Source organism: Mastigoproctus giganteus, chromosome 13 (genome assembly GCF_048544385.1).
Source record: "Mastigoproctus giganteus isolate SK-2022 chromosome 13, ASM4854438v1, whole genome shotgun sequence".
NCBI lineage: Eukaryota > Metazoa > Arthropoda > Arachnida > Uropygi > Thelyphonidae > Mastigoproctus > Mastigoproctus giganteus.
In genome coordinates, this window is record NC_143587.1 from 104913489 (window position 1) to 104936946 (window position 23458).

Below are 23458 nucleotides of genomic sequence, written 5' to 3' on the forward strand. Positions count from 1 at the left end.
TCTCAGCAGATCACAATACCACTGCACAGTTCCAGATAACATGAAAATGATTCAGAAGGGTTGCCAGAGCAGGTTTTTAACAGATGAAACTGCTTTAATTTGGAAGTGGATGTGTTCTAGCACTTTTATTTACACTGTCATCGTGAAGGGATGTACTTGGTCGGGGCCAATAGAAAAGTAGGCATTCTCACTGAGTCATTGATTAACAGTGATCCGAGGACCCAGAACATACCACAAAAACAGTTCCCAAACCATAACACCACTGCCTCTGGCCTGCCAACCACCAAAGTGCATCCAGGGGCCATGGCCTCATTGTTTTCTCCAAATGCAAACACACCCATCACCATGACAGAATTGGAAATAGGAATCATCAAACCTGAGACAGATTTCCACATGTCCATCATCCAGTTTTAGTGCTGACATGCCCATGCAGGGCACAGCGTCTTTTGGATACCCGTGATGGCTGCCGACTTCTATAGCATATACAAGCTAACATTTGGCACCTAATCCACATGAATACTGGTCTTGTGCTATGTAGCTGGGGTGTTACAAGATGAGACACAATGCTCATCATGGGGTATCAACTACACGTGACTGTCTAGTGTGGGTGAGCTTTGGCTGGTTGTTTGACTGCTGCTGAGCCAGTCATGGTAGACTTGTGACACTACAAAATAGGAGCACTTAACCACGTTGGCTGTTGTTGAGATACTGGCACCTGCACATATTTCTTCCACAATCATTCCAGATTCAAATTCGGAAAGATTGATATTAACCTGTTCTTTCTTGCATACACTCAAAAACTGATTGCCATCTATGAGATCTTATAGCAACAGTTCCTGACTTTGAGACTTCACCAGCATCACAGACCAGGCCATTCTTACACAAGGGTGATGTTGCTAATGCAAAGTCAACTTAGCAGGGCCTATCTTTGGAGTATTTGGGCACTAGGCAAATATTTTGTGAGGGCCCCAACACCCCACTTTAATAATAATAAAAAAAAACAAAAAAAAAACACTATAATCCAAATTTAGGATTACAGTCAATATAAAATTGTAAAGCAAATAAATTTGTATATATTTCTTAGGATAAAAATTAAAAATGTAATATGCAAAACATATGTATTCTAACAAAACATTTATTATTTTTTGGCATCAAAACCAGGTACAAATATAAAAATAAATATTGTGATAGTATATTTTATTTGAAAATTTTAGAAGGAACACGAGTGCTCAACACTATGCTACTGGTATCACCGATTTTGGCTGTGTCCATTGCCATTTACAGGCAGTAGGCACATGCCGAGTTTGCCTAGGCTGGCCCTGCAACTTAGTGCATATTTCTCCTGAAAATGCTAATGCTGATTACAAAATTCATTCTATGAAAATATGTTAATGACATCAGCAAAGTGGTGAAGCTACAGTATAACGCTGAGGAATTTTTTAGACACCCAACTTTCTTAACACTTAAAAAGTAAAGTTACAAAATTACAAAAAAAAAAAAAAAAAAAAAAAAAAGGAAACAGAAAGGAACTTTCCATCAAGAGAAAAGGTTGCGTAATATTAATATTTTATAATTATTACATGTGCTGCAAACAGTCAGCATTAATTCACTGTCCCGACTCGCAGAACCAACTTTTCTTCTTCCTCATTTATCTCCTTCTACTTCTGTTTTTCTGGAAAAACCTTCCTTCATATGTATTTCCCAAAGAATATAATCTACAGAAATTCAAGTCTCATGTTAACAAGTATCTTCTGTCTTTTCAAATTTCAGCCATTGCATGGTACTAAGTGCTATAGGTTCTAACACCTTGCAATTTCAAGGATTTTATATATAAAAAAAACATATATTAAAGCAGTATAAAGCTCTTTACTCAATGTTTCAAAAAAAAAAAAAAAAAAAAAAAAAAAAAAATACCTCAGAATATGGGTCTGATATTATGCCCTTATAAATCCATCTCTCCAAAATTTCAAAATAAGGAATGCAAGCCTAAAGTAATGAAAAAGATAAATAAATAACAAAATATGATTACAAAAAAAAAAGGGTAGGCATAATGTTAATTATTGCATTACTCATACTACTAATTGAGAATACTATAATGTGGACGTAACTTTCTAGAGTAAATAGTGTTTTTTACTCTTTTTAGGGGCCTAAATTTTCAGATTTTGATTATAATAAAATGGAATGTAATAATGAGGTCTTTAAGAACTTGACAATTTGTTTGGTACAAACAAACATATCTAACTTTAACTTAAGCCTTGTCTAACAATAATAAGAATAATACAGCAGACTCTCGATTTACCGGGATTAGATTAATTGGGACACATCAAGACTCCAAAGTAAAAAAAAATATCCACTGTAAATCATAAAATTTAAGTAATAAATAGACAGTTGTTTTGAAAGTCATAAATAAACAACAAGAAGCGGTGTTATAAATCATGATTAGGAGATGAATGTACCTATTATCCCGCAAGCCTCGCTTTCACACCCACCATTCAATAAAAGCAATAGAAAGAGAACAAATGTTTAATTTGTTTTAGTTTTGCATGCATGGATTGTAGTGTTCCACTGAACTGCAAAAAGACAAATTTTGTTTTATTTACATTAGGAGTGTCAAAATTTTTTTCATTGTAAATACTTTTTTTTTAGAAATCGTGAAAATGATGGGTAAATGCAAGAGAGTTGCTTTCAATTGAACAAAAACTTTAAATTATTCAAAAGTTTGAAAACGGCATGTAAGTTTTTTGTTTTTTATCTATCACCATATTTTTAGGTACATTGCTGAACATTTTTCGATATTTTTGGATTAACCGGGAAATCAATTATCCAGGATTTTATTTTTAAATCTATCCCGGATAATTGAGAGTCTACTGTACTAATGTCATTCTGATTTTCTTTTTCATAAGAGAAACTATGAGAACTATAACAGCATATATACCACATTTTCATTTTTACATAATTTAAGTTGGTTAGCAATGTTTTGTAGAATGTTTTTATGATGTAGCTATTGAAAACTGGTTTTTGTTTACATAAAAGTAAATTTCATCACATTCTGTTGGTCACATGCACACCTGTGATCAGACAAAAACAGAGTTGTATTATGTTTTATATTAATCACACAAAATACATAATTTTTTTCCTCAAAGAGGACAAAAATGGACTTTGTAATACATATTAACTGAATTTCAAAACAGATGAATACATTTACATAGAAATGCCTATCCTTTAGAATGGGAAGATATGTGCTTTACAAAAATGAAAATTTTGTACAAACTGAGTTTGTACTGAAGAAATGTTTACCATGTCTGTCTGTCTTCCAGCAACCTGTACATAACAACTCAACTCTCAGTGGATAGATTTTCAAAGATTTTCTGGATATTTTCAAAGACAAATAGAAACCCAACAATTATTTCATTGCCATCTGTCTGCATGTAATAACCTTACTTCCAGTGGAAAGATTTTCATGGAATTTTTTATGTGGCTCATCTAGAACGATAGTTATTCCTTCCCAAATTACAATAAAATTGGCAAATAGAAATCTAGCAATTATTTGTTTTATTTTTTTCATATATATCACATAAGCTATCCATATACTGCATATCACAGCTGAAGCACTAGATATTATGTTTATTGCCGTGCATTGCCGAAGGAATGAATGTGAGGTTTGTGCAGAAAAACATTCTCGGTTTGTGAATAAAAGCCGTTGGTTGCAGTTCATGAATTATTACTATTCGCTAACGAGCCTGAAATGTAATACACTGTACGTTAACTAACTTGTTTTATTTATGTGTATTTTATACTACACTGCACTGATTTTGAAAGAATATTTTGAGAGAATTGACGAAAATATACATATAAGCTTGCCTGAGACAGTCTTTTCTCCTCTGCAGCCTGTGACAAAATATTAGTAAAATAAAATAAAGTAGAATTTTTTTAAAATTCTATTTTATTTTATAGTGCTTTTTTTAAATTTTAAAAAGTCACTAATAGAAGATTCTGCGCACTAGAGATATTGCTCATCCTTCATCAACCCTGGGTAAAATGAAGATCTGAGAAAACTAAATTTTGAGACAATCAAATTCCCTAAAAAATTATAAAAAGAAGGATTTTATTTGCCAGAGTACCCGTCTTGTCAAGAATTTCAGGTCCTAGGCAAATGAAAGAAATAAAAGATTTTACATTATAATAACTGTTAAACTCTGTCATGACTTGAGAGATTGTGAACCTACAGAAGTAATGCTTTGAAATAAACTATTAAATATCTTTAGGTTGTACTATAGAACTGATGGAAACTTCAATCGGAAATTTTGAAATACAAGGTGTGGCAATTAAATAAGGAGACTGTTGCAATAAAATAAATATAATGAAACATTTTATATCTTACAAGGCTTGCATATACTGTTCCACACGTTTCTTCCAAGCACAGAAACATTTCTGGAAGTCATCTTCTGTAAGCCCTTTTTTAACACTTCGGTCATTTTTTTTTTTTTTTTCTGAATGTCTTCAATGGACTGAAAATGGGTTCCTTTAAGCAAACTTTTCAGTTTAGGGAAGAGAAGAAATTCAGGAGGGTGAGCAGGGTGCATGTAAGATGCACAGAGGGATTTGTTTTTTGGCCAGCAACTGATGAACAGAGTACATTGTGTGCTGGAGCATTGTCTTGATGGAGCATCCACCCATCCTTCCACAATTCAGGTATCTTACTTTCAAATTTTTTAAGCAGCCTTGTCCTAAAAGCCAAATAACAAACAAACTTCAATGTTTGTTTGTTATTTGGCTTTTAGGAGCATTAGCAACTAAGGCCATATTGCTCCGGGGATATGCGGTGGGCATTCCCTGATCTTTCCGCATCCTCCGCATTTGGTGGTCACGGGCTCAAACCCGTGACCACCAAATAAACAGTCTAATCAAGAAGCATGTGCTATGCACTGCTGCTCCTGCCCACCTGGCTACGGAGGCGCCAACTTCAATGTAGTAAGTTTGATTAGCTGTCTGATTTGATGGGACATATTCAACCATAATAATTCCTTTAATAACAAAGAAAACAAGAAGCATGGTTTTCATTTTTGATTTTGATCCTTGCTGTTTTTTGGCTAGGGGATTGTTTGTCTTCCATTGCATTGTGTTTTGGTATCTGGGTTGTATCAGAACAGCAAACTTTCACTGCAAAGTAATTACAGTACTCAGAAAGTCGGGATCTTCTTCACTTTTTTCCCAACAAACTTGGAGTCATTTCATTAGTTGGTCCTAATTCAAAATTTTTGGAACCATCTTGGCACACTTTCTCATGTCTAAATTTTCAATTAAAATTTGTCTGCTGTTTCTTTGTTCACGTTGAGCTCTTAGGCAAAAATTCTAATGCTTAAATGACAATCACTTCTAATCAATGTCCTTACCCAGTCTACATTTTCATCAATTTTCATGGATACCAGATGGCCTGGTCATTCATCATCTTCCATATTCTCCTTTCCTTCTAAAAACCTTTTATGACATTAAAACATGTGAGCTCTCAACACAGTATCTGCTCCATAAACTTTAGGGTTGAATTTGAAAGTGTCTGCAATTCTGCCCAGACACGATAGGAGGGAGTATATGATGAGAGCCCTGTCGATCAATTCGGCCCTGGAAAGATTGTGCAAGGCACAAGGGGTAGAACTTTTTTCAGCCTGGTCCGTACTTGTTAACAGGAGAGACTGCTTCTACAGGAATGGGATACACTTAAATAGAAAAGGTGCAAGAATGTTTACTGATGCTATTGAGGCAGTGTTAGGTGGGTCGGAAAACTGCTAGATTGGGGGGGGAGTACAAGGACTAATAGATTAACAGTAGCCACTGGCAGAAGTGAAAGTGATTCTTGCACTGCTTCTATTGGAATGAGCAGCAGCCTGGAAAACAGAATGCAGGATATTTCAGAGACTGCTGGGGATCATTGTGGTACAAGTAAACAAGTACATGGGTTGTGTTAGGGTAGCTAAGAATAGAAACAGGTGCAGGTATACTTGTGTGTACACCAATGCTAGGAGTTTAGTAAATAAATTTGATGAATTTGAGGTATTGCTCAAAACATCAAAGGCGGATATTGTTGGGATATCAGAGATGTGGTGTCACACAGATATAAGTGAGGCAGAACTGGAATTTGGGGAGTACAACGTCTACAGAAAGGATAGACAGGATAGGAAGGGAGGAGGGATTATGCTATTAGTTAAGAAACACATAAAATCCATGGATGTGAAGCCAGTCAACATCACTGGACAGTGCAGTGTCGAGTCAGTTTGGTGTGACATAAGCATTGGGAGATCAAAATTGAGAGTAGGAGTGTGCTATAGGCCTAATGACTCTGATGAGTATAATAAGCCACTGTACAGGAAAATAGAGTGGGCCAGTAAATCAGAGAGTCTTATAATGGGGGATTTTAATTTCCCAGATATTGACTGGAATTTGTGGGTTGGTCACACACACTAACAAGGCTTTTGTGGATTTATTGGATGATTGTTTTCTAAATCAGCATATTCGGGAAACAACTAGAGGGAGCAATACTCTTGATTTGATTATCAGTAGAGATTCTTCATGCATTAAGAATCTGCAGATACAGGAACCACTAGGTGGCAGTGATCACAGTGTGCTGAAGTGGGGTTTACTCAAGGAGGTAACTACCATCAGGTGTAAAGGGAAGGGTTATTGCTTCCGTAAAGGCGACTACGATGGTCTGAGACAGTATTTAAATTCTATACAGTGGGACCAACTGATGACGTTACCAACAGAAAACTCAAAATGGGAAGCATTCAAAGAACTTATCTTGGAAGCTACTAGGCTTTACATACCAACTAAGAAATATTGTTCAAGGTTCAGGCCTAAATGGATGTCAGAAGCCTATGATAGATATAAGTTGATCTGTAACAAAGTTACAAAGGAGGTTAGGCAGGCGAAGGCAGATTACGAGAAATCTTTGGCAAGGGATGCAAAGAAAAACAGCAAGGAGTTCTTTACTTGTGTAAACTCTAGAAGGAAGGGGATGAATCAGATTGGTCCATTTGATATCGATGGTTCAACTGTTCATGATCCTGCTCAGGTAGCTAAGAAACTAAATCAATATTTTGCATCTACATTCACACATGAGGAGTTATTCAGGAAGGGGAATGCCATAGATGAAGTAAACACTGGAAGTGAGCTAGATGATCTTGTAATAATTGAGAGTAAAGTAGAGGAGAAATTGTTGAAGATAAATACAAGAAAGGCACCTGGGGTGGATGGGTTCTATCCAGTTATATTAAAGGAGGTAGCAAAGGAAGTAAGCAATCCGTTAGCCATAATTATGAGAGCTTCCTTGGAGATGTGCAAATATAACCCCAATTCACAAAGGAGGATCAAAGGCTGATACAAGTAATTATAGACCTGTGAGTTTGACTTCTGTTCCAGGAAAATTAATGGAAGCACTAGTAAAGAAGCACTGCAGGATCATCTTGACAAGAATTCAGTTATAGCTCAGACACAGCATGGTTTTGTTAAGGGAAGGTCTTGCCTGACCAATTTGATTGGATACTATGATGTAGTCACAAAAGAATTGGATGCAGGGAATAACTTTGATATTATATATTTGGATCTTAGAAAGGCTTTTGATACTGTTGCACATGGAAGACTGCTGCACAAATTGGAGCAGTGTGGCATTGGTGGCAAATTGTTGCTATGGATAAAGGGATGGTTGAGTGGCAGAAGACAGAGAGTGGTAATTAATGGACACTGCTCATCGTGGACTAATGTTATTAGTGGAGTCCCTCAGGGTTCAATGTTGGGTCCATTGTTGTTTTCTGTATTTATAAATAATATTGATGATGGTTTGTTTGTTTGTTGTTGGGTTTTATTGGCACATTAGCAACTAAGGCTATAATGCGCCAAAACCTGGTCATTAAAAAATAAAATTTTTAGTGGCCTAACGAATTAGGTCACCAAGTCAAAGTAGAAAAAACAAGTATAAACGGTAAAAGACAAATCAGTAAACAAGTAACATTAACAAAGATTTTTTAAATATGAGTAAAATGGTTTACTGATTTCAAAAAGATAAAAATAGCAGACACATGGTCATTGTCAGATAAAATCTGACTGAGTGTATACGGCTCAGTCAGATGATTAAAAGCGGTAAAACGGATATTACTAAAATCTGGACAATCAATTAAAATGTGTCTAATGGATAAAATTGTGCCACAGGACTCACACATAGGAGGGTCATCAGCCCTCAGCAAAAACGAATGAGTCAAATGACTATGTCCTATACGGGTCCGGGCAAGAACAACTTCCTCCTTACGATTCCTGCGCAGACTAGACTGCCACGGTTCAATTACAGGCTTTATAAGATATAATTTATTTGCAGTCTGTCTATTCCACGAATTCTGCCATTGGGAGTGTATCTTCATGTGTATTATTTGCCTGTAGTCTATATAGGGGACTGACAGGCAGCGATTATTATTGGGACTTGCTGATTTGGCTGCAGTGTCAGCCAAATCATTTCCCTTAATCCCAACGTGGCTAGGAATCCAGCAGAAGCGAATATCATATTCACGTTCACGGAGGAAGTGAATCTTCTGCTGAATGCTAGACAGAACCGGATGAGGGTTATATCTCACAGATATTAAAGACTGTAACACGCTGAGAGAGTCGGAATATAAAATGAACCGTTGGTATTGGCATTTACTAATGTGATCCAAGGCTGGCTAACTCTATAGTGTGCAGCTCTGCAGTAAATATGCTGCATTCAGAGGGAATCTGCTCTGATGTAGTGGTGTCTGTAAACACAGCAGCAGCAGATCCCACATATGATTCCGACTTCGAACCGTCTGTGTAAACTGGCGCGAAGTCAGAATGTTCAGCTCGGTGTGCTGAATAAAGCTGAAGGTAGACAGATGATGGAGTGTCCGACTTTCCCAAATTTCGAAGGGACAAGTCACATGCCAGGACATGAGCAAGCCAGGGTGGAAGAGGTTGTTTTGGTGTTGGAGCAACCTTGTCTACCTTGATATTAAGTTCTTTGAGTAGCTCTTGGAGACGAATACCAAAAGGACGATTGGCAGTCTTACGGGTATTGTACAAATTTTCCCATCGTGGCTCAAAAATGAATGGCCACGTAGGATGGTCTGGCAGGGATTTCAGTTTTAAAGCGTACTTTAAAGACAACTGCTTACGTCGAAGTGATAACGGTGGTTCGTTTGCTTCGACGTATAGGCTCTGGACAGGAGATGTGCGATATGCTCCAGTAGCGATACGGAGGGCCTGATGATGGACAGGGTCCAGCCATCGACGGACACTGTCTCTGGCTGAGGAATATACCTGGGACCCATAATCTAATTTGGATCGCACAAGTGCACAGTAAAGCTGTATCAGGGTGCATCGGTCTGCTCCCCAAGATGTAGAGGAGAGCAAGCGGAGAATATTAAGCCCTCGTGTGAACTTTGTGCGGAGTTGACAGATATGATCCAAAAAGGTCAGTTTTTTTATCAAATATGAGTCCCAAGAATTTTGTGTCCGTTGCTACTGGAATAGCATTTGGTCCGAGCCTTAATTCAGGTTCTGGATGAAGATTACGCTTTCGACAAAAGTGTATGCAAACGGTGTTTTCAGGCGATAACATGAAGCCATTAGCAAGTGCCCAGTTGAGACGATCAATGGCTTTCTGCAGTTGTCTTTCAATAACCCTCATGTTGCATGACTGACAAAATATGCTAAAGTCATCAACATAGAGGGCACAGTTTACAGTTGGAGGAAGTTGTTCTGTGATGGAATTTATTTTAATGGCGAAAAGCGTGACACTTAATACTGATCCTTGTGGTACTCCCTCATCTTGGCTAAAGGAACAAGAGAGTGAGGATCCCACACGAACTTGGAAAGATCGATTGGCTAAAAAGTTTTTAATAAAAATGGGGAGTTTCCCCCTAAGACCAAGGCTATGCAGATCTTTTAAGATGCCAAATCTCTAAGTTGTGTCATACGCTTTCTCCATGTCAAAGAACACTGACACCAAGTGTTCGCATTTTAGGAAAGCATCCCGGATGGATGTTTCCAATCTAATAAGATGGTCCAAAGTGGACCGGTTCCTTCGGAAGCCGCACTGGATGCTGGAGAGAAGGTTATTTGATTCTAAATACCAGATTAAATGAGAATTAACCATTCTCTCCAGGATTTTGCACAAACAGCTAGTCAGAGCAATAGGACGATAATTTCTAGTGACTTTTGGATCCTTTCCTGGCTTAGCAAAGGCAAGAACGGTTACCTTGCACCAGGAATCCAGAAACTGCCCTTCAATAAAGATTCTGTTATACAGAAGGAGCAGACAATCCATAGATTTTGGTGAAAGATGCTTAATCATTTCATAATGGATGCCATCTGGTCCAACAGCACTTGCTTTGGAAAGAGTGAGGGCTCTTTTCAGTTCCTGTATAGTAAATGCCTCGTTGTAGGGATAAAGGCTCTTTGACTTAAAATGAAGTGCCTGTTTTTCGATTTTATTTTTCAGGACCAGGAACTCTGGGAAAAACGATGATGTTGCAGAGATGTTAGAGAATGTTTCCCCAAGAGAATTGGCTATTGCAGTTGAATCTGCAATAGTGCATCCATTATAATCTAGGATTGAAGAAGGGCGGGATGTATATTTTCCCTTCATTTTCCGGATTTTATCCCAGAGTACCTTAGAGTTGGTAGACTGGTTAATAGATGAGGTAAAACGGATCCACGATTCCTTTTGACTCTGACGGCGGATATAGCGTGCTTTGGGCTCGTGTGCGTTTAAAGGCTATAAGGTTGGTCGTGGTAGGATATCGGTGGAATATCCCCCACGCTTTGTTTTGTGCCTTTTTTGCTGCTGTGCATTGTGAATTCCACCAAGGTTTGGGAAATGGTGGAAACCGGGTAGATGTTTTTGGGACAGCATTCGCAGCTGCTTGGACGATAATTTCTGTGATGTACGTTACTGCGTCATTGATCGGCTCCTGACTGACCGTACTGAGGTCAAAATTTGCCTGATGATGGAAGGCAGCCCAGTCAGCCTGATCAATCTTCCACCATGGTAACCTGAAGGGAAGACATGGTCTCCCACTGTGTAACGAGGTTATCACAGGGAAGTGATCACTTTTGTATGGATTCTCCTCCACTTCCCAAGTGAGTGAAGGGAGTAGAGAAGGGGAGCAGATAGAGAGATCAATGGCAGAAAAAGTACGGGTAGGCATGTGGAAGAAGGTATTTGTTCCAATATTTAGAAGGGAAAGGTCATTGTCATTTAGCATACGCTCTATGACTCGTCCCCTTCCATTGATGTTAGCACTACCCCACAGGGTGTTATGTCCATTAAAATCCCCGAGAAGTAAGAAAGGGGGAGGCAACTGCGTTACAAGATCATCAAGGTTTTCCTGGGAGATGTGAGTCCCAAGTGGCAAATAAATAGAGCACACAGTTAAAAAAAATCCCACTGAAAGGCAAATTGCAACAGCCTCTATGCTGGTTGTAACTAGCAAGGGCTGAAATGGGGTCTGGTTGACCACAAGGATAGCCACTCCTCCATGAGCAGGACCGTCCACAATTCTATCCTTTCGAAAAATTGTGATGTCATGCATGGTGGGATCATCATTTGCTTTTAGCTAAGTCACCTGCAAGCAAAAGCAAACTGGCTCGTGCTTTTGCAGGAGGGCCTTGATGTCATCAGTATTTCGCCGGAATCCACGACTATTCCACTGTAGAAATTTAGCCATTATTTTGGCTTGGTGGGTCCATCAGGCGGCTTCCGAGTTGCTGAGGGCTTACTTTTATCAGTCTTGGGTTTATCTCTTTTGGGGAAGTATGGACGCGGTCCGGTGTTCATTTCCTCCTCCACGAAGAGTTCCAAGACTGATTCGTCCGTTACCTCCTTATTCTCTACATCCATTGTTTCTGTTATTATTGGTTGCTCTTTTTTTACCACTTGGTTTTGGTAGTGGTGGAGCACTAGGAGGTACGGATATAGGAGTTGCAGCTGACTGCGTTTTTTTGGTGGGCTTTTGGGAACTTAATAAATAGCATGCAATCGGCGTGAATGACTCTCATGGTGGAACAGTCATCTCTGTTCGTGTAACAATAGTGCACTTCGCAGAAACCTTCTGAGCATATGAAGGCTTCCCGCTATTTATTGGTTGTATGCGTTTTCTAGCCTCTGGGTAGGAGATGTTAAGCTCCATTTTTAACTTTTGTATCTCCTTTTCGTCCTTCCACCGCTGGCATGCTCGAGAGTATGCAGGGTGCTCTCCTTGGCGGTTAATACAGTTAGGCTTAGGAGCTATACATTCCGTGCTCTCGTGATCTTTAGCACCACATCGAGCACAGGCAAGGTTACCACGACAAGCTGTTTGTGAGTGGCCGTACTTTTGACATTTAAAACACCTCAGTGGGTTTGGAACGTAAATCCTCAATGGGCAGTTTAAGTACCCTGCCTTGATGGAACTTGGAGGCTTTGGGGTGTTGAATGTTAGGATGAGAACTTGGGTAGGGACGAGATTCCCATCCTTACGCATGGATATTCGCTTGACAGCTGTTACTCCTTGTTCTTTTAATTCAGAGCAGATCTCTTCTTCAGAAACGTGAAGAAGATCCCACTCTGATATGACACCTCGTGAAGAGTTCAAAGTTTTATGAGGGGTTACGATAATGGGTATTCCCCCTATAGATGTGGCTTTCAAAATTTTTTCTGCTTGATTTGTGTTCAATGCTTCAATTAGAATATCTCAAGAACGCAGGCGTTTTACTGATTTGGGTGAACCTGCCATCCCTTCTAATCCTTTCTGGATAAAGAAAGGTGACATTTTTCCTATTGACTGCTCTCCGGTGGAATGGAGAATGAGGAAAAGCGGTGTCACAGATGGTTTTTCTCCTCAGTTCTGGCTCTTTTAGCAGAATTGCTCCCACTTTCTTCCGACGATCGATTAGGTAGGGGCCTTGTTGGGGCCCCAGAAAAAGAGGGATTTAAATTGCTCATGAGAGTAAAGAGAAAGTGTCTGATGCCTAAGTACCTCACCCACCACGGAGCCCTACGAGGGGACGCCCACTCGTGAACTAGCAGGTACTGCGTACACGAATGGGATGCCGAGTTCGCTTAGAACACCATACCCACGTTACCAATAAGTCTTTATCCCGTCCCAGGACCAAAGGGAGGGAGACTTATTGGAACGCAGTTGACCCTAGCAGTAAAAACCACCCGCCGATTGATCCCATTCGGGCTGGTCCGGGACCACCCGTCTTGTTGAAGCAGGGGCCAAAGTGGTGTATTAAGGCTGGGCCCCTCAACCACCAGGATCCCCCTTTCCGCATTCCATGAGTCGCGGCGCACGGCTGCACACGCCGGATTCCAACGATGTAACCCTGGAACCAAGGTATGGGTGTTAGATCCCAGTGATGCTAATCTGGAAACCCAGCAGCATCACTGGGAGGTCCCCTCACCACGTACAGGTGCCCACGTCGAGGGGTTGATGATGGTATATCAAGCTTAATGTCCAAGTTTGCAGACGATACAAAGGTTGGCAGGGTTGTTAAGGACGCTTCTGATGCTATGCTGCTGCAACAGGATCTGGAAAGGTTGAGCAGATGGGCTGAGAGGTGGCAAATGAAGTTTAACATTGACAAATGTAAAGTACTACATATGGAAAACAGCAACCCCAGAGTAACGTATCAACTCTGTGGTACTACACTGACAGTGGTAGAGAATGAAAAGGACCAGGTGGTAATTGTGCAGGCAGATATGAAGTTTTCTGAGCAGTGCAGACGGGCTGCAAGAGTAGCTCATGGTGTCTTATCAATGATATACAGGAATTTTTCTAGCAGGGATAGGGAGGTGTTTATTCCCTTGTATAAGGCAATGGTCAGGCCGCACCTTGAGTACTGTATACAGATCTGGAGGCCTCATTTCAAGAAGGATGTAGAGCTGCTGGAACGAGTACAGAGAAGGGCAACAAGGTTAGTGAACGGAACGAAGGGTTGCTCTTAAGAAGAAAGGCTTAAGTTTTGCAAATTACAGTGTCTGGAGACTAGGCACCGGCGAGGTGATCTGATAGAGGTGTACAAAGCCTTGAATGGTTTGAGCATGCTCAATGCTGATGGCATTCTTCCTCTAGCTCAGAATAATCACCTGAGAGGGCATAAATTCAAATTGAGGAAAGACAGATGTAGGATAGATGTGCGGAAATTTGCCTTTAGTCAGCGGGTAGTTAGTTGGTGAAAGTTGATAGCCTAAATAAATTTAAGGCTCAGCTGGACAGGTATTTCGAATGAATGGAGGGGTGAAGTGGAAGGGGTTTTTTTTTTTTTTTTTTTTTTGGCTGATGCTGCATAAGCTTGCTTTCTTGCATCATATGCCTCTACTAATGTTAATGCTAATATTCTCCTTTCCTTCTAAAAAGATTTTATGACATTAAAACATGTGAGCTCTCAACATAGTATCTGCTCCGTAAACTTGACGTAGCAACTCATAACTTTCAGTTGGTGTTTTCTTCAGTTTTGTTAAAAATTTGAGGGTGATTCATTGTTCTGTTCTTTTGTCTGTCATTTTTCCGGCAAACTGCAAAACACAAGGCAATAAAAACCTGTCTCACTGCAAAGCGAATAAGCATGTTGGAACATGACTTGGCAGACAACTAGGAAATGTTCAAGGTCAACTGACGTTCCTTTGTTTTACAGGTGGCATTTGGTGTGTAGTGGCTGCATATGCAGTTTCGTTATTCAGCCACATCTCATAAAAGTAATTCACTGGAAAGAAATCTTTCGCAAAGGATGCAAAGAAAAACAGCAAAGAGTTCTTTATTTATGTAAACACTAGAAGGGGATGAATCAGAATGATCCACTTGATATTGATAGTTCAACTGTTGATGATCCTGCTCAGGTAGCTAACAAACTAAATGAATATTTTGCATTCACACACGAGGAGTTATTCAGGGAGGGGAATGCCAGAGTCTCATTAAACTCATTAAACTCTGGTAGTAAGCTATATACGGGCTGGCCTCGATTAATTCGTCCCACGAGCGCATCGCGCAAAACAGAAACGCGTTAATCAAATATGATAATCAATAGGAAAAATTACAATTGGTCCTTGACCTTCTGGGAATGTCTATAAAGAATTTTAAAAATAACTTTTAAATAACTTTTTAACTGTATACAATGCAAAATATAATGAAAATAATTATCGAATTAAATGTTTATTGCATAAAACAGCAGTTCCCAAACTGTGCTCCACAGAATATTTTAAATTTTCGAGGGAAACACAGCGATACTCAACATCTGTCGGACACCACGTGAACTACTAGCTCAAGGTAGTTCACAGTTTCAACATTTCTTAAGTTGTTTGGACCTAACTACTTAATAAACGGAACTGTTAGGTATTTCTTTTGGTCTGGTTGTGCTGTGAAAAAATTGCTGAGACACTAAGGGCACCGTGAACCGAGAAAGTTTGGGAACCTCTGACATAAAATGCACAAGGAAGAAATGACTGTTGCAGAAATATTTGAACAGTGTTGACTTTCTCTTTTCATCAATCAATTTCCGATAGCCGATAACAATTTTCTCTGGGCCCTGGCAAAATAAATATCGTGAACCTCAAACCTTTTGTTTGAGATTCTCTGCGATATGAAAGAGATCTAGTTCTCTTTTCATCTAGTTCTAAATTTCATCTAGTACTAAATTTCATCTAGTTCTTTTACCGTTATCTCCTTCGCATTAACATTTTCATCTGGCTCATTTAAAAACTTGAATTTTTAAATGCAAGTCTGCATTGACTTTATTAGCAGGAGACAAACAAGTAACATGTCTTCTTCTTCTGATGGTTGATGGAACACACCGAGGTGGGCAGCAGGCAAACGTTTGTTTATTGCCTGTTCGATGCGCGGTAAGCTTAAAGCGCGATTCAAATCTCTTTCCACTATCACATAAAAAAAAAAATCACGTTAACTGTAAATTTGCATCGTGTAAAGTGAAAAGTGGTATAATTGTTCAAATAGCGGTAACTGAAAAATACGTTAATTGAACTCGCATTATGCGAGGCCTGGCTGTAATCATGTAGTAATGAGAGTAAAGTGGAGGAGAAATTGTTGAAGATAAACATAAGAAAGGCACCTGGGGTGGATGGAATCTATCCAGTTATATTAAAGGAGGCAGCAAAGGAAGTAAGCAAACCCTTAGCCATAATTATGATAGCTTCCTTGGACTCAGGGGAGGTACCCATGGACTGGAAATTACTCCAATCCACAAAGGAGGATCAAAGGGAGACACAGATAATTACAGACTTGTTAGTTTAACTTCTGTTCCAGGGAAATTAATGGAGGCACTGGTTAAAGAAGCATTGCAGGATCATCTGGACAAGACTTCAGTTATAGCTCGGACACAGCATGGGTTTGTTAAGGGGAAGTCTTGTATGACCAATTTGATTGGATACTATGATGTAGCACAAAGGAACTGGATGCAAAGAATAATTTTGATATCATATATTTGGATCTTAGAAAGGCTTTTGATACTGTTGCACACAGACTGCTGCACAAATTGAAGCAGTGTGGCATTGGAGGCAAATTGCTGCTATGGATAAAGTCATGGTTGAGTAGGAGAAGACAGACAGTGGTAATCAATGGACAGTGCTCTTCGTGGACTAATGTTATTAGTGGAGTCCCCCCAGGGTTCAATGTAGGGTCCATTGTTGTTTTCTGTATTCATTAATAATACTGATGATGGTATATCAGACTAAGTGTCCAAGTTTGCAGATGAAACGAAGGTCGGCAGGATTGTTAATGACAGTATGCTGCTGCTGCAACAGGATCTAGAAAAGTTGAGCAGATGGGGTGAGAGGTGGCAACTGAAGTTCAGTTACATTTGTCAACATTGAGAAATGTAAAGTACTGCATATGGGAAGCATAGGGGAATAGTCCTCTACTATCCGGTGCCCACTGAGCATTTAGCGAGAATTTTACGGGGTTATAAGACACGCTGTGTACAGCTTCCCGGGCGGAGGTTGTGCATAGCTGTGTCTCAGGTGAAAGACCGTATACCAAAAGACCTCAGTAGTGGAATTGTATACAGAATAGAATGCCCGGAGAGAGTATGGAGTGTTATGTGGGGGAAACAAAACGACAGCTCAGGGATTGTTTGGGGAAGCATTTAAATGCTATAAGAACCGCCGATTATAATAAGTCTGCTGTGGCCGAACATTTTTGGGAGAAGCAGCATCAAATCTCCCCAGAGGATGCGATTATCGTGGACCACGTGCATGGGTACTGGGAGTGTAAGTGGCTAGAGGATTTACGGATTGGCTCATCCAGTAAGAATACCATGAATAGAGACAGAGGTATGTGCATACATCCGATTTTTGAAGCAGTTGTCCTAAGTACGGATGAACGATTTTGTTTGCCACATACCCGAGCCATTTCCGCTTCTGCCCATGTGCCGAGGGAACCACATGGAGGAATACCACGTGTGGAGGTACCGTGAGCCTGTTATATAAGGAGATGTTGCAGGAAGTTTTATCACTGTTGAGGAAGGGAGCTGATGCTCTCGAAAGCTTCAGGTTTTTAGCACTTTTAATCTTTATATTTTAGGATATTTTATAGTAAATGATTTTATTATAGTTTTAGCATTTTGTAATATACAGCCACCAGTTTATTGTAAATTATAGTAAATTATATAATTTGTTTTTTGATATTTATTTGTAAAAACTTTAGTTACAGTAAAATTTATTTAATGGTTGGTGTATGAGTTCACTTATTTCCTAGACATGAATTTTCCTGACCTCAGAGGCCTCTTTCAGGATGCTAAATGCTAATGCTATGCAGCATTAGCATTTAGCTTTAATAGCCACATCTCATAAAAGTAATTGAAACTGGAAAGAACTACTGTGAAAAAAAAAAAAAATAATAAATAATATAAATAAATAATAATAATAAACAAATAAAAAACAAAGTGAAGAAAAAGAACAAGATTAGCCAGGAGCACAATGGGGCAGTTTTACCAAAAAAGACTTCAGTTCTGCAAATTGCAGCATTTGGAAACTAGGCATCTGAATGATAACTGAACTGAAGTGTGCATCTTTACTCGCGCTGATGACACATACACATAAGGGGGAATAAATTTAAACTGGAAAAGGACAGTTGCAAGGTAGATGTGCTGAAATTTGCCTCTAGCCAAAGAGTAATTGATTGTTCAAAATAAAATTTACAGGAGGATTGTAGAGATTATTAAAATGGATGGGCTAGGCATTTTAGTGCAAATGTAGCTTTTTTTTTTTTTTTATGATGCCGTATAAGTGTGCATCCTTGGATCTTTTTGCTAATACTAAATGAAATGACAGCCTACAAACTCACTGAAATATTCAGCAAACCACAAATATGGTGGTTCATGCCTCAAATGTCACCTCTAGAACCGGGGGCAGAATGCACAATGGAGTGACTAATCTTGCTACACAATGTTTCATTTCAATGGACAAGCCTGTGTGTGTTAAGAATGATTGGAGAGTCCATCCTGTTGGAAGAATTTCCAGTATTTCTATAATTCTCAACTGTGAAGTCTGGTAGTACAGCACTGTTTCGGCCATTTCAGAATTGGTCTGTTGATAGTAGTAACCAAAACCACAAAGTCTGTACCCTATTTGGTGAGTCTGAAAAATTATGCAGTAACTACAATGTGGCAGTATTACAGAAACAAGGCCTGCTAGTATCAGCATATGGATATTATCATATAGGACTGGTTTGTGGACAATCAGATCAAAAACTGGATTGACCATTTCACAGTTCAAATCAACCACACCTATGATTTCAGCACCACATTAGGTTGCAGCCTATCTGGACGTCATCTAGATTGACACTAGCATATGCTTTGCAGGAAGTGAATTCTGGCTGACACCTATTTATAAAAGTAGGTGTCAGCTAGTTATACAAGCCAAAGGTGGTCCTACTATGCATCATGTTTTTGAATTAAAAGCCCTTTATGCAACAATCTGGTGTCTGTACAATTTTAACCCTATAAAGTGCATATTTTATATAAAAATATGTTGCAAGCCAGGAGCATACTCCCACAGACCCTTCACCATTTGTGAATTCTCAGTTAAAGGTCTTTGTGAATGAAATTTCTGCAAATAACACGACCCTTTGTAAATAGACAGTGCAGCATTTAAAATTACCACTCTGATGACCTCCATCATTAGTCAGAATGGGTATAATAAGAATAACCTCTGAGCAATTAGTGTCTGAATTTCCAATTATCGAAAGCAAGAGCTGAACAACATTAGAATCATACTAAGTCATAACCAATACCCAGAAAAAGTCATTAGTAAAACTATTAATGGAACTAATCCCCCTCCCAACCCAAGACAGAATTTTCTCCCTGTCCGGCCATCCTCGGACAGGGAGAAACTATCAACAGACTGCAACTTTTGGTTTGAAGCTAAGCAAAACTTAAAAAATACTCCCCGCACGCACGCACGCACACAAGATGTAGTCCACAAGCTTGAATGTAGATGTGGAAAATATCACATATGGCAGAAAATGCTCCGGAAACTCTAGACCATCCTCCAAAGCAGGGGTGGCTCATCCATAGGCCCTTCAGCACCTCCAGCTACTTAAATCTAGATATACAGTGAATGGAGTTATATGAAATTTTGTGAAGAACAATGCAACGAAATGAATATTTTTATTAACAGGACCCGCATATAGTATGTGCATCCTCAATTTCCAGTAATCATTTCAATAATAAACGAATAAAAACATGCAATCGTTTCCAACTTTGAAGTTTAATTAACTGTAGGCCTCACTGTGTGCCAGGCAGTGACACATTTTGCATTTCAGTGAATATCTGGTAGTTGATTGCCATTAGCAACTTGCCAATATACATTTTTTATAGGTGAAACGAATCAAAGTCACTGTAAAGCGCGCAGTGCAGATTTCATCAGTGACCATGATAGGTGTGTAGCCACAATGTCGGTGTCTTTTTGTTATTAGCCTGAATTCCCATTAAGTAACTAAATAATATCAGTGTTAAGTCAATACTCAACATTCAACAGTGTAATTATGTGATTACGGCTTAATTGCGAATTGAGCTTGAACTTGGTAAGTTGAAGTTATATTAGGAGGTGATGTGCAAGTAAAACATTATTTCTACAACACACGTTTTTGTGAAATTTGATTCGATCATGGCCTCCATGCTTCCCCATGAAGTAAATCACGCGACAGTGAATAAACTTCAGCAACTAAGTTTTTCACAATTATCTCTCCAAGAAAAAAATGTGATTAAAAAAGAAGGCCACCCCACACCAAAGATTCAAATTTCTCAGTTCGGAATAAATAATAATAAGAAATATATTCACAGTTTTAAAACTGAATGGTACCAAAGGAAAAGTTGCTTTGTGGTTGTGAAGTTAAAAATGCATTGTTTTGTTTTCTATGTTTGCTCTTCGGAGGTGACTTAATGTGGACAAAAAGTGGCTTTACAAACATGAACAGAATGAAAGAAAAAACTCTAAAACATGAGTTTGAAGAAACTTATTGATAATGTGATTTCACTATCACTTTTAGGAAGCATAAATATTAAAGAACAGCTTAGTGAGGCCTACAGACCTTTGATCTGCAAACATAACAGAAAAGTTACCAAGAATTGTGAGGTATTATCTAAAATAATAGACTGCATTAAATGTTGTGGACAGTTTGAAATTCCTTTATGTGGACATAACAAAAAAGACGATTCTAAAAATCCAGGAGTATTCAGAGGATTAATAAATTTTGCTTGTACATCAGATTACAATTTAAAGAACCATTTAGGAAGTAATGCAGCATTTAACAGCATTTCAAAAATTTTTCAGAATGATATTGTTGACTGTTGGCTGCAAATATGCCAGGATGAAATAAAAAGAGAAATTAAAGAAGCTTCATTTGTAGCTGTCATGGCTGATGACACAACAGATATTTCAGAACGTATACAAATGATAATTGTTCTGAGATATGAACCGAATGGAGATGTTTTTGAGATTTTTTTCACTCCGGAAAACCAAACGGCAGACGGAATATCAAAGTGCATTCTAGATCAGTTAGACATAATCCTCAAAGGAAATACTCAAAAACTGGTTGCTCAGACATTTCATGGTGCAAGTGTGATTAAAGGCAGGAAAGGGGGAGTTCAGGCTAAAATAAAAGAAGTGTATAAAAATGCCATTTTTTCACTGCTATGCACACCAACTGAATCTGATGATGAGAAATGCAGCAAGTAGTACCCGAGATTCAAGAATATTCTTTTCGAACCTCGTGTCGATACCAACATTTTTCTCGAGATCACCACAGCGTCTCTCTGTTCTCAGAAAGCATATGGACAGCCTGTTGCCCGACCTTCCCCTATAAGATGGAACTTCAATATACGCACTGTGAACAGAGTTTATGAAAATTTTGAATCCTTAAAAAAGTGCACACAGGAACTACAAGTGACAGCAAATGTAGATAAGACGATTTCAGAAGCAACTGGAATTTTGCACATCTTGAGTAAGGAAAAATTTGAGTTCTGGTTAGAACTTTTCCATCAGATAATGCCTCACGTGGAAGTTATTTATAATCAAATGCAACCTTGAGAAATTGAAGCAGTTAAAATACATGAATATATAGGAAACTTTAAAAATGCCATTCTAAAAATCAGGAATTCAATGTACTGTGAAAATCCTTCGAAAACACTCATGATTGAAGTGAAGGAAATATGCAACTATATAAGTTTTGTATGGGTGAGAGATATTCTTTTACAAAGCAACTAATTGCTGCAAAGTTATTTAACAAGGAGAACTTTGTTATTTTTTCATACGAAAATGCACATGGAAGAGAAATTAACTGACTTGCTGAAATTTATCTCAGAAAATAATCTAGCTGAAGTTCTTGGTGAAATTACAAAACTCAAAAGTTCTTTTGACCATTCCAATGACTACTTCAGAGCCCGAACGCTGCCATTCAACATTAAAAAGAATAAAAACATTTTTAAGTAGCATTATGAATCAAGGAAGGCTAAATGCTCAAGAAATGCTTTCAATAGAGAAAAGTTTAGTCAATAGTGCACCAAACTTGAATGAAAAAGTTATTAATCTATTTTCAACAAATAAAAACGGAAGAATGGATTTAATTTTAAATACAAGTTCAAGTATGTTAATGGTAAATATCTAGATAATGTTTTGTAGTATTTTTAACTTGCTTATTATTACTGTGTATGTCTACATGTCTTATAACCAAGACAATTTAATGTAACTTTAAGACACAGCACCCCCAAACATCAGAGTCATGAGCCACCACTGCTCCAAAGTAAACAATATAACGTCTCTAAGGATTATGCTTTCCTCATCTCGACCACAAAGTACTACATGAAGTGCACTAGCAGAAGAAAAGGAACTTGCTTGAAACATTCCACATCCAAACAATTAGGGAAATATGGTAAATAGAAACACTGGCAGAGTTACCATCCCCATTCTTGGAAATGTTTTACAGAATGTCTAAGACAAACCTTGCAAAGACATTCAGGACAACACTATTAATTTACAGCATTCAGGAAAATCATCAGTCTTCCAAGATGGAACAGGACTCTACCATATCATGGCCTGAGCAGAACAGCAACCTGCAATCACAGCCACAAAGGAGAATGGGCATGTGATCCTCTCCATCTCTGATGTTCGGCAAAGCTTGCAGCAAAGACAAACCAGACAAACCTTGCACCCTAGATAGTTCCTAGTAACGAATCAGAAGCACAACCTCTGATCTCTATTACTGGGCAGCTTCCTTCCTATCTCTTTGTTCTCTATAGTCTGTGTCAGCCAAGGTGTAATCGTATCAGGGCCTGCCTCAAGGGTATATGGTGCCCCTAGGCCATATTGACTGATGGCTCCTCCACATTTGCCAATGTGAAGATTTAAATTTTTAGAATGATTAATTTTACCAATTTGCAGCAAGGTTTAGAAGTGTTGGCAGCACGTAAACCTTGGTGTCCCTAGGACAGTGCCTACTCGGCCTTACCCTAAAGCGGGCACTGAATCATATAATACCGTACTATGTAAATTTCTAAAAAAAGTTTAAATAATTATCACCAGATAAAGAAATCGTGGCATTCTGAAATATTTGGAATATTTCAATGTACAGTAATTAATTATTGTAAGTGTTTAAATTATGTCCATATAATTTTGCATAAATGCAGTGTAGTGTTTCATTATCAAGAGCTGTTTCATCAACTATATGGATCACAGGAATTTCTATACCTCCAAATATCAGACTAAATTTGTTCAATGGTATCAGTATCTTTACCAAGCTAAAAAAAAATTCTAAATTTATATTAATGCAAATTGCTATGATTTCAAATATACGAGAGGGTATCAAAAAGTTTGTATCTAAAAATATAGCCCTAGAAAGGTGAAACTTCACACAAACTTTAATCCTTTTCTATGTACTCTCCATGTATAGTAACAAATTTCTCTCATCTA

General features: G+C 38.5%; 1 protein-coding gene across 1 annotated transcript in view; it reads right to left on the minus strand.

Moving 5' to 3' along the window:
• LOC150076326 (gamma-tubulin complex component 2-like) overlaps positions 1-23458 on the minus strand; it is a 210126-nt gene that overhangs the window by 148180 nt on the left and 38488 nt on the right. Inside the window, 1 exon segment of the mRNA XM_090388143.1 lies at positions 1915-1986. Coding sequence (XP_090244269.1) covers positions 1915-1986 — 72 coding nt within the window.